Source organism: Podarcis raffonei, chromosome 7 (genome assembly GCF_027172205.1).
Source record: "Podarcis raffonei isolate rPodRaf1 chromosome 7, rPodRaf1.pri, whole genome shotgun sequence".
In the NCBI taxonomy this organism is placed as follows: Eukaryota; Metazoa; Chordata; class Lepidosauria; order Squamata; family Lacertidae; genus Podarcis; species Podarcis raffonei.
The window spans coordinates 91,514,987-91,527,536 of NC_070608.1; the positions used below are offsets into that span (position 1 = coordinate 91,514,987).

Sequence of the window (12,550 nt, forward strand, 5' to 3'; positions counted from 1 at the left end):
GGTTGGGAAACATGGATCTAGAGAAGTCTTGCAAAGAACTGCTTTGAGGTAGCTACCCAGTATCTGTTCAACCCATAAGCACTGCTTCTTTTACCATGCCAATGTTGCTACTGTCAACATAAAGGTAAAGGAACCCCTGACCATTAGGACGACTCTGGGGTTGTGGCGCTCATCTCACTTTATTGGCCAAGGGAGCCGGCGTACAGCTTCCGGGTCATGTGGCCAGCAGGACTAAGAAAAATATATGTGAGGTGCAAACAACGCTAGTGGGGTTTCAAGAAGCACTGTAAAAGTTTAAGAGGTATTGTTAAAAGAAAATAGAAAAGGGAGGGAAGACAAATGGCAATGCAATCAAAGGAATGCGTATTGAAGGGTAAATACGGATGATTACCAGAGAAGCTGAAGGAAGACCAAAAAGAGTAATTTGTTAAAATTTGTTAAAATTTGGATAAAATTGTATGATTGTGTTGGAAAATTAATAAAAATTTATATATATATATAAAAAGACTAAGCCGCTTCTGGCGAACCAGAGCAGCGCATGGAAGCGCCGTTTACCTTCCCGCCGGAGCGGTACCTATTTATCTACTTGCACTTTGACGTGCTTTCGAACTGCTAGGTTGGCAGGAGCAGAGACCGAGCAACGGGAGCTCACCCTGTAGCGGGGATTCGAACCGCCGACCTTCTGATCGGCAAGTCCTAGGCTCTGTGGTTTAACCCACAGCACCACCTACTGTCAACACATGCTCCTGCTAACTCAAGTTCTTCTTTTGACACTGAACTGGCACCAGCGTATGCAGCCTTTATGGCACTTTAAAGGAGCTTCAGCATCCTTTGCAAAGTGTTACCATCAGAACAGTACACCTGTGCAGATTCAGGTGATGGAGATTTAAATTGTATTTATTTAATAGTTGTGAGGAAGCAGTTTTGAACAGTGTTTCTGCTCTGTTTAGGCTGGTGAGCTCATTCTTTGAGAAGGGAGACCTAGTCATGATCACATATTAAGATCATGATTAACACACGCAACATGGGGCTGCCTTAAAAAAAGTAACTGGAAATTTCAGCTGGCCAAAGAAATGCAGCAGCTAGATCTCTAATCAATAATCAATCAGAGTTCCATAATTTTCTTTTGTCCTTCTCTCTCTCAAACTTTCCCCCCTTTTGTGTTAAGTCTTTTTAATTAGATTATAAGCCTGAGAGCAGGGACTGCCTTAGTACTGATATTTGTATGCTGTTCTCATAGCCTTTTTTTGCTGAAGAAAGGGATAAAAATACTTTCAATAAATCAGTCCCAGTTTTGTAAACCATGCAACGCCAGCACGATTCAATTTGTATTGGCTTCCAGTTCATTTCCGAGCCCAATTCAAAGTGCTGGTTGTTGTTTTTAAAGCTCTAAGCTTTAAGAACCATCACTTAGTGTATGAATATGTCTATTTAACTCAAAGTTTTGGGGAGGCATTGTTTTGTGTCCCACCACCAAATACAGATGGTAGGTGTTTGGTAGAGCTATCTCCGCTGGGTCACCCTGACCTGAGTGATCAGACTGGTCGTTTCCCACATAGTCTTCAAATGTCAGACCAAAAAGGTTTTATTCTAGCAGGAAAATGGGTTGGCTTGCCCCTGAAACTTGCTGCTAAATATTATGCTTCAGTCTTGTATTTTTATTTAGGTTATTTATTTTTGTATATTTTTTCTTGCAAGTCACTTTGCTACTTTTTTTAAAGTGATGAACAACTTTAACAAAAAATAAATATGATGCTGATTCCCTACTGTGTTATTTGGCCCAGTTTGCATGTAATGCTAAGTCAAAACATGGCTTAGCACAGTGAGCATGTCGCCAGGAAGGAGACTGCATTTGCTGTATTCCTGCTTTGGTCCAAGGCTAAGTCATGGCTTGGCTCTGTGTTCTGTCCCCCAAACAAACTATAAGAAGTAATCAAAGTTGGTTTCAGTTTATGGTCTCTCTAGAGCAGGAGTCCTCAAACTTTTTAAACAGGGGGCCGATTCAGTGTCCCTCAGACACTGTCGGGGGCCAGATTATAGTTTGAAAAAAATATGAACAAATTCCTATGCACACTGCACCTATTTTATTAGTAGTGCACAAAAAACAAGAAAAACAATACAATCTGGGGTGGGGTTGTTGTTTTTTACAGAGGCAAGAAAGAACACGAAAGAATTGCAACCAGCACCACACAGGCCCGCCTCCTACCGCCGTTTCCAAAAGTCCTGCTATCCACCCTAGGGAGTTATGGAAAGGCTGGAGGGGAAAGAGGAGGCCACTTGCGCCTGAGAGGAAAGTTTGCTGTGGCAAGATTGGGGGCGGGGGGAGACGACCAGGAAGAACAGAAATGAGATGCGGGGTGTGGGAGAGAAAGGCAAGAATGGAAGACCTGTGGTTATTTAAAAAAAAAAAAAACAGAAAGCATGAGGGGAGTCAGGCAGCAAAAGGAAAGAGGAGGTATGCTGCCCCTTTCCTTGCCATCTCCTCTCCTCCTCCTCATTCTCCTCCCTCTGTGGGGGATCCGTGACCAGCTGGCAGCCGCCACCACCAGCACCAGAGCCTGGTAAAGCAGCCTCCGACCCTCCCCGCCGGCTCAGGCCATCATCACCTGTCAGGGACCAGAGCAAGCTAGGAAGCAAGCACGGGAGGCATCTGAGCATTCCCCCCCCCCTGCTCCTTGGACGAGGAAGGAAGGGAGGAGAAAAGGCAGCTCTGGTCTTCCCAGTTCTCTCACCCACTCAGCAGTTCCTGCTGCTGCTGCTGCTGCTGGCGGCGGCCCCAGCCCTCCTCGGAACTGGCAGCTGATGGGGCTGGGTGTAGTTGTGGGGGGGGAGTGGGGGGGGGAGCTGGAAAGGAGGAGCGGTTCTTTCCTCCATACCTCAGTCTCTGATTCTCCCAAAGGCACCATTCCGGGGACTCCCGCTCAGCTCCGGCAGCTCATTGTCACCTCTTGGCAGCCTGGCCCCATCCCTCCTCCTCCTCCTCCCTCCCTGGTGATCTTGGCTTAGTAATGGCGGCGCAGAGAAGCCAGAAGGAGGGAGGGAGGAGGAAAGAAAGCCGCTGGCACCAATGAGAGGGAAACAATGCTGCTGGCACCAATCAAAGTCCAGCCCCTTTCCTCCACAGGGCGGGGAGAAGTCAGGAGGAGAGAGGAGGTGCCACCGCCACCGTGTGAAGGAGAGGGAAAGAATGCGCACGCTGGCGCAGCCAAACAAGCAGATCCACGCCGCAGGCCGGGTTTAGAAGGCTATTGGGCCAGATCCGGCCTGCGGGCCTTAATTTGCCAATGCACACTCTAGAGCGAGGCAAAGCACAAGTGCTGGTTCAGACATAACATTAAGTCAAACACAGCTTAGCCCTGGGAAGAATGACACCAAATGGGGGAAGAGTGCTGCAGCTGCAATCTCCACTCTGAGAACTCATACTTTTGCTCACTCATGTTAAGCCATTAGTTCAACACAGCATGCAAGCTGGGTCTATGTTGTTACCAACTACACTGTGTGTCTCACTGTAAGTTTAAAAAGTGGGATATTAATATTTTAATAAAGTAAACATGGGGGTTTGCATAATTTATTAGTTTTTGTTATGAGGCAGGGTGAGAAAGAGTTTGAAGATTCACCATGCTGTCTTTGAAAAAAGAAATCCCCTGGGTAAGATAATCTTCCACCACTTTTTAAAGTCACTCTCTCCAAATAAAACAGGATCAGAGTTGAATCACCTGCTGAGAGTTTCATGTAAAACCAAGTTTCTTGCACCAAAACTCAAGATTTGGTGTCTTAGACATAGAAATCTTTAAAAAACAGGGTACATGTCTATTCACACCACAGGCTCTATCTAATTCCCAAGCACATTTACTATTACGGCATCAAACACCAGCTCATTTACAGTGATGCTCTAGTCTAAATACAGAATCTGTATCTGTTTACTGAGAGTTCAAGTGATGGACTGAACCTTTGAACCCTTGGACCTACCAATATTACCAGCATTTCAAAACAAATTTGGAGATGTATAATTTGACCACTTAACTTCAGAAAAAATGACACAGTAAGACAATAAGAACTAAAGCCGCAAGGCACCATCAAAACAAAGGCAGCCTACAAACTAGATGTGTCTGGGAAGTGTGCTAACTATTGCAAATCCTCTGAAGCTATGACTCACAGGCTAAAGGCAGCCTAGCATGTGCCAGGAGGAATCTTCCAGTGTCAGCATCAGCAAAGCTGGGGGCAGTATAGACACTGAACACCATTTGTCAGCGAAGTTGTCAGGACCTTAACTCATGGACGAAAAATCAAACAAGACAAAGGCAAACAAATGGCTAAGTTTATGGTTGGTAGGACTGAAGATTTTATATCAGGACCCAGAAATGGTTCTCAAGTTGGCATGTAGAGTATATCTGTATCACATGAACAAATGATTATAACAAACTTAACTATTGAGCGATCAGTCTGAATAATAACAGAAATGTAACACTTATGTTTTAGGTTATTTGGACCACATATAATGAGGTGAGCTAATTTGGAAGAATTAATCAAGATAATGAAAACTGCAAGCAACTTTTATTTTTATTTATTATTGTTGTTGTTGTTGTTGTTGTTGTTATTTATTAAATTTGTGGAGAACATATTCGTGAACAGTGACAGTCATAAACAGTGATAGCCATGAATCAATTGCAATACTGGGAATTTGATAGGAAGTCCAACAAAAGAGAAAACTACAAGGAAGTTTCCAAAAGGGAAGCATTTTTAAGGAAATATGAAATATATTTGCAAGTTATTTTGAACTAAGAAAGGAAAAGAAAAATGTTTTTTTTTTTTTGAAGTGCTGCTAATCAATGAGATCTATATTTGAACAATGAATGTGAAGTAGTAGTTTTGCTGAAGAAATTTACAAGAGGTTTCAGGCCATTGATGGGTAAATGGAAGGAAGTCTACTTGATGCAATGTTCAAAGAAAAGATGCAGGATAACCAAAACAAGCTTAACTCTACATCTGGTATTTTCTGCACATCAATAATTGCAAAATGGATTATAAAATAAGTAACCAAATTACTATAAAATAATCCTAAGATTTTAAAAATAATTCAAATAATACGTTAAATACAGTTTTTATGTGCTCCTCAGGCATGTCTAGTTACAAAAGATAAAAAATGCTGATTTGAATGTTTCAATTAGCTGTTTTAACCATCGGCTGTGGTGAGGACTGCAGGGCCTGCTCCCTTCCAGGGCCTTTTCCAACTGGCCCAGGGGGCGTGGCCCAGGCCCTCACTCTCCCAGCTACAAAGGGACTCCTGCTGCGTTGGACCATCCGCTGTGGTGAGGACTGCAGGGCCTGCTCCCATCCAGGGCCTTTTCCAACTGGCCCAGGGGGCGTGGCCCAGGCCCTTATTTGGAACAAACTTTTGGGGAAGTGTGGGAAGTGTTGTGCCATTGTTTCCCTGTTCCAAGTGGTTAATGTGTTTTAAAATGTCCTCAAGCAGTTGGTGGCAATTTAAATTTTTATTTCTTTTTTTCCTTTTTTCCTTTGTTGGGGGTGGGGGGGTGGGATGGATATTTGGTTGGGGATTAATTTTAGTATAATTGTTCTGTTTTTGTTGTTTTATTGGTTCTGTATAGTTTGTGCTTTGTTTTTAAAGGGCGGGATCAGGGCTGCCTGGGAGTGGGGCCCCAGCCAACACAATGGCTGGGACAAGTTCCACGGGGGGGGGGGGGGAGCACTGGGACATCCGATCTCGGTGATCATGGGCAGGAGGAGGAGTTACGCTAAGACCAGACCATGTCATTACCGAGGAGGCAGGTTTAGTCGTTGTTTGAGGACTATCCCTGCCTCCGGGTCTGGCCTTGACCGGATGGATACTGGAATCAACAGGGGAAACCCACATGACCTGAAGGTGTTGCTGTGTAATGCCAGGTCAGTGATGAATAAAACCACTGCCATCCACGACCTGATTGTGGATGGAGGATTTGACCTGGCATGTGTGACAGAGATCTGGTTGGAGGAAGCAGATGGGCCTGTCTTTGCCGCTGCTTGCCCTCCAGGTTTCTCTTACGCACAGCAACCCAGGTCATGTGGGCGGGGAGGGGGGGTCGCAGTGATTTTTAGGAAGTCATTAACTTGCATCAGGCGTCCTACAGGGAAGACCCAGTTTTCTGAGTGCATATTCTGGAAGTTGGGCAATAGGGGCAGTACAGGATTCCTTTTGGTGTACCGACCTCCCCGCTGCACCAAGGATTCCCTGTCCGAACTGCTTCAGGTCGTGGTGGATGTTCTCCTGGAGACACCTAGTTTGGTTGTCCTAGGGGATTTTAACATCCATGCCGACACGACCTTACAAGGGGCCACTGGGGACTTCGTGGAAAGCATGGCCTCCATGGGGCTGTCCCTGAATAAGTTTGGCCCAACTCATAGTCATGGACATGCCTTAGACCTGGTGTTCACCTCTAGTGACGTGGGTGATCTGACACTAAGTAAAAGTGAAACAAAAGAAGTGCCATGGTCAGATCACTTCCTGGTGCAACTGGACTTCTTCGTGACCCTTCCCCTCTGCAGGGAGGTGGGACCAATTCGGATGGTCCGCCCCCGCCACTTAATGGATCCAAATGGTTTCCAGAGAGTGGTAGGGGATGCTTTATCCCATGTTGATGGCCTTTCAGCTGATTCCCTGGTGGCCCGCTGGAATGCGGAGTTAACCAGGGCTATCAACTGTCTGGCTCCGAAGCGCCCTCTCCGATTGCATGGAGCCCGGACAGCCCCATGGTTTTCTTCGGAGCTGAGGGCGATGAAACAATCGCTGAGACGGCTAGAGCGTTGGTGGCAGAAAACTCACTCCGAATCTGACCGGACACAGGTTAGAGCTCAACATCGAGCCTACCAAGTGGCGATAGCGACGGCGAAGAAGACTTTCTTCACCGCCTCTATTGCATCTGCAGAAAATAGTAGCAGGAGACTCTTTCAGGTGGTCTGCAATTTAACGGAACCACCTTTACCACCAGGGACTTGTAAAGACCCCAAGATCTCCTGCAACAATTTTGCAAAGTTTTTTGCAGATAAAATCACTCATATTCGGAAGGAGCTAGACACCACCGTGGGAACAGGGCTGGGTTGGGAGAGTGCTAGAGCCCTGTCTGGTCAAGTTGCATGGAATCAATTTCAATCCGTTACCCCCGAGGATGTGGACAGGCTGCTTGGACGCGAGAAACCAACCACCTGTCTCCTTGATCCTTGCCCATCCTGGCTAATAAAAGCAAGCCGGGAAGGGCTGGGCAATGGGCTCTGCAGGGTGGTGAATGCTTTCCTCTGTGAGGGAACATTCCCAGATCCGCTGAAAGAAGATTTGAGACTGGGCGATAGTTGGCCATACTGGCCAGGCCTAAAGATGGTTTTTTTAAGAAGCGGTTTAATGACCGCTTCTTAAAAAAACCATCTTTAGGCCTGGCCAGTATGGCCAACTATCGCCCAGTCTCAAATCTTCCATTCTTGGGCAAGGTGATTGAGCGAGTGGTTGCTGAACAACTCCAGGCACACCTGGAGGATGCGGACCATTTGGATCCCTTCCAGTCGGGATTCAGGCCTTGGTCGTGCTGGTTGATGATCTCCGGCGGGCTAGGGACAAAGGTGAGAGCTGTTTCCTAGTTCTGCTGGATCTCTCTGTGGCCTTTGATACAATCGACCATAACATCCTCCTGGACCGTCTAGAGGGGCTGGGAGCTGGGGGCACTGTTATACAGTTGTTTCGCTCCTTCCTCCTGGGCCGTGTTCAGAAAGTGGTGTTGGGGGATGAGTGTTCAGACCCCTGGGCTCTCACTTGTGGGGTGCCTCAGGGTTCCGTCCTCTTCCCCATGCTTTTTAACATCTATATGAAGCCGCTGGGAGAGATCATCAGGGGGTTTGGACTGGGTGTCCATCAATATGCAGATGATACCCAGCTCTACCTCTCTTTCAAATCAGAACCAGTGAAGGTGGTGAAGGTCCTGTGTGTGTGCCTGGAGGCGGTTGGAGGATGGATGGCGGCTAATGGATTGTGGTTGAATCTTGACAAGACAGAAGTACTGTTTTTGGGGGACAGGGGGCGGGCTGGTGTGGAGGACTCCCTGGTCCTGAATGGGGTAACTGTGCCCCTGAAGGACCAGGTGCGCAGCCTGGGAGTCATTTTGGACTCACAGCTGTCCATGGAGGCGCAGGTCCATTCTGTGTCCAGGGCAGCTGTTTATCAGCTCCATCTGGTACGCAGGCTGAGACCCTACCTGCCCGCTGACTGTCTCGCCAGAGTGGTGCATGCTCTAGTTATCTCCCGCTTGGACTACTGCAATGCACTCTACGTGGGGCTACCTTTGAAGGTGACCCGGAAACTAGAACTAATCCAGAATGCGGCAGCTAGACTGGTGACTGGGGGCGGCCGCCAAGACCACATAACACCGGTCTTGAAAGACCTACATTGGCTCCCAGTACGTTTCCGAGCAGAATTCAAAGTGCTGGTGTTGACCTTTAAAGCCCTAAATGGCCTCGGCCCAGTATACCTGAAGGAGCGTCTCCACCCCCATCGTTCTGCCCGGACACTGAGGTCCAGCGCCGAGGGCCTTCTGGCGGTTCCCTCATTGCGAGAAGCAAAGCTACAGGGAACCAGGCAGATGGCCTTCTCGGTAGTGGCGCCCGCCCTGTGGAACGCCCTCCCATCAGATGTCAAAGCGATAAACAACTACCTGACATTCAGAAGAAATCTTAAGGCAGCCCTGTTCAGGGAAGTTTTTAATATGTGATATTTTAGTGTATTTTTGGTTTCTGTGGAAGCCGCCCAGAGTGGCTGGGGAAACCCAGCCAGATGGGCGGGGTACAAATAATAAATTGTTGTTGTTGTTGTTGTTGTTGTTGTTGTTTAGATAATCTTATTATCCTACTTACTCCTTTTATAAACAGTTTTGAGGTTTTTATGATCATATACATTTTGTGAAATAAAAAATAAGTTTAGGATTCAAATACTACTATTACAAACTCAGATAAAGCCGTTGAGTCAGAAACCTGCATCTTCAGAAGCAGAAGTATTGAGATTCAACACAGCATAAAAATAGCTGCATTAAAAAAAAAATCATACTAAATAGCTTGACTTTCTAAAATGGAATATAGCTTGTTCCTGTTACTTACCGTAGCTTTGTCAAGTACTTTAATTGAATATGGCTCAGCCACATTGTGTTTCCTTAGTGCTTGTTCCAGAAGCTGCAGAGGGGGGCTCTCCCATTTCCCAAAAACGACTAAATCAATATCACTATAGATAATACAACATACATAAAGGTTCATTAGAGGATTACACATTAATATTCCTTTGAAGATTGTTAAATCCAGTCTTCAGTAGACTAACCTTACTACTAATCCCATCAAACAGAATAGGAGGGCTTCTAAAAGTAGGAAAATGAATACAGGATAACAGACTGTGAAGTTATTACATTACAGCCTCAACCAAGAGCACCACACACAGGTATAAGTGTTTGTGTGTTTTGTGTATTTTGTCACATAATGTTGGCAATCTGGTTAAATTTTTAAAAGGCCCAGATTACTGCCTACATGTATACATACTTTCCTTTCTGCATTTATAGAAATATTTAAACTCTGGAAAACAATTGCTAACGTCAGTTTTTTTCATAATCATTACTCTGTATCTGCCAGAATATTACAGAGTAGAAGTCTAAAATGCTAGCATACATAGTGATGTGATATGTTGAATGCTATGAAACACCTCAGTGAAAAGTCAGTATCACACAAACAATTCTGCTAAATAAGACTTAGCTTAAAAAGTTATGCCAAATTCAAGGACAGATATAATGAAGATATATTAACATATTCCCATTACATACCATACTATGTAAACCTACGTTTTACATAGTACATACTAAACCTAAGTTCATTTTAACGGAAATAATTGCATGTTTATCCCCGATTCAATTTCCTTCCCCTTTCTTTGGTGTCTTCCCTGTATTGATTTTAAGACTGGGAAGAACAAAAAATCCCTTTTGTATGATAGCATTATTAACAAAATACACTGAGAGCTGGAAATGTTTGTCAAGGCTTACCTAGTTGGCAGATAGAGCCCTGTACTAAAACTTCCAAATATCTGAACCTGCAAAAGAAAAACAAAGTTAATGCAGATCTCACAATTCTGAACGCTGAACTGAAAAATCCCTCACGGAAATCCACATGCCTTTATCTTCAGAAACAGTTCCTTTTACTGTTATTTGCTTCTTCCACTCAAAAACTAACTGGCTTGCTTAAAAGGTCATGCTACTCAATTGCTAATCAAATGATTTGGTAATCAGAAGTGAATTATTTCTTTACTGGTTTACTCTAACCAAGAGTTTGTTTGATTCAGTTGTCATGGAAAACTGTAGGTTACAGAAAACCAGGAGGTCAGAAACCCTACATGGGGATGAGGGAGCCCTCAACACATTCCTATTACTTGAATGAAACCAATTTATAAAACTGAATTAACAGGGAAAGACAAATATTTATGTTTTGTAATATTTATTACCAAGACTGTGATTTTTCTGGCAGGCGTCTCATCAGTAACGAAGATCAAAAACAAAACAGATTCTGAAAAGGAGGCATACCACAATAAAGGTTTCAATGTTTCCTAATAAGAATGTGCCCTGATTGGGAAGGGACAGTGCAAAGCAGCATTTTCATAGATGGCAAATCACAGTGGAACACTCTGACTACTGTCTCTCTGCACCTATCCCCATATCCAGCTTTAAGGCTAAGAAACATGAATGTGGTCACAATATCTGAAGCAGTGCACAGCTGTCCCTCCAGTGTCATAAATATAAATAGTTTTATTGGGATGGCTTTTATGACAAAAAGCCTACTGATGTGTTTTCATGGGGGGGGGGTAAATTTAGTATAATAAGGGAAGTTTCCACAACACTTTGGATCTACTGAATGCTAGCCGAGAGCATTGTATACATCATTTTAAATAAACAGAGACAAAAGGTATTAAGGATCCTATGGAAGCCATCAACGTGGCACAGCGCTTAGAAAGAAACCTTGTTTACCCCAAGGCTTTTGATTTGGGTCAGAAGACATAAGGAAGTCAACCCTATGTTGTGCCCAGTCCACCCACGTTATGGTGAGAATGGAGTTGAGAAGAGCTTGGGGACCTAAAATAACAGTCTGAGATGTACTCACATCTGCTGTAGGCCAAAGATCTTTGATGACCATTTTTATTCTTTTCACTACTTCTCTTCTCATGACTTCTTCTTCAGGACGAGGGGACATGAAGGCATAAAAGTCAATTATTTCTTCATGAAGCCTATGGGGAAGAATAAATTTTTTTAAAAAATTATTTATACCTAAGATCCAAGTCTGGGTTTCTAAAGCGAAACTTCCATCCATTAGTATGAAAAAGTACATTAAATTACAGTGGTACCTCGGGTTAAGAACTTAATTCGTTCTGAAGGTCTGTTCTTAACCTGAAACTGTTCTTAACCTGAAGCACCACTTTAGCTAATGGGGCCTCCTGCTGCCGCTGCGCCGCCGGAGCACAATTTCTGTTACCATCCTGAAGCAAAGTTCTTAACCTGAGGTACTATTTCTGGGTTAGTGGAGTCTGTAACCTGAAGTGTCTGTAACCCAAGGTACCACTGTAGTCTGAAAATTCATCCATTGGTATGAAAAAGTACACAAATTTGAATTTAGAACAGTGTGAACTAGAATATTCTATAAAAAGCAAAATTTCCAATGATTATTATGTAATTTGGAGGAAATTCCATTCCTAGAAAGCGGTTTGTGTGCAGGAAGCAAAATATGCAACCTGAAAAGACAAATGAGTTTTGGTGAACTGCAGCACAGCTGTACCTTGGTTGTTGAATGCCTTGATACTTGGATGTTTTGACTCCCAAACGCCACAAACCCGGAAGTGAATGTTCCGGCTTGTGAACGTTTTTGGAGGCCGAATGTCCGACGCAGCTTCCAAATGGGTGCAGGAAGTTTCTGCAGCCAATCGGAAGCTGCGCCTTGGTTTTCGAACTGTTTCGGGAGTCAAACGGATTAAGTTTGACAACCAAGGTATGACTGTAATTATAATGAGTAAAGAATAATTTAACAAATATTAACGCCTTGGAACTAAATACATTTAGAAAGTTTTTTCAACTAGGGTTGTCTGTATACTCTAAGGGTATGTTTCTGGTGTGTACAGAGACAGCAAACATATGAATATGTTTTATTCATAAACCAGAGTACTGTTCTGAATCCTAACAGTATACCTGAAGGAACGTCTCCACCCCCATCGTTAGGCCTCGATCAGCCAAGGGCCTTCTGGCAGTTCCCTCACTGCAAGAAGTGAGGTTACAGGGAAGCAGGCAGAGGGCCTTCTCAGTAGTGGTGTCCGCCCTGTGGAACACTCTCCCATCAGATGTCAAGGAAATAAACACTATCTGACTTTTATAAGACACCTGAACGCAGCTCTGTTTAAGGAAGTTTTTAATGTTTGATGTTTTATCGTGTTTTAATATTTTGTTGGGAGCAAATCAGGGTGGCTGGGGAAACCCAGTCAGATGGGTGGGGTATAAATAAA

At 44.3% G+C, this 12,550-nt stretch overlaps 1 protein-coding gene across 4 annotated transcripts in view; it reads right to left on the reverse strand.

Annotated features, from left to right (window-relative positions):
* Nucleotides 1–12,550, reverse strand: part of TENT4A (terminal nucleotidyltransferase 4A) — a 28,087-nt gene that overhangs the window by 11,569 nt on the left and 3,968 nt on the right. For all 4 annotated transcript variants that reach the window (XM_053397544.1, XM_053397542.1, XM_053397543.1 and 1 more), the window contains exons 2-4: nt 11,164–11,287; nt 10,056–10,102; nt 9,133–9,253 (exon numbers count right to left, since the gene is read on the reverse strand). In XM_053397544.1, coding sequence (XP_053253519.1) covers nt 9,133–9,253; nt 10,056–10,102; nt 11,164–11,287 — 292 coding nt within the window. The remainder of the gene's footprint in view (nt 1–9,132; nt 9,254–10,055; nt 10,103–11,163; nt 11,288–12,550) is intronic.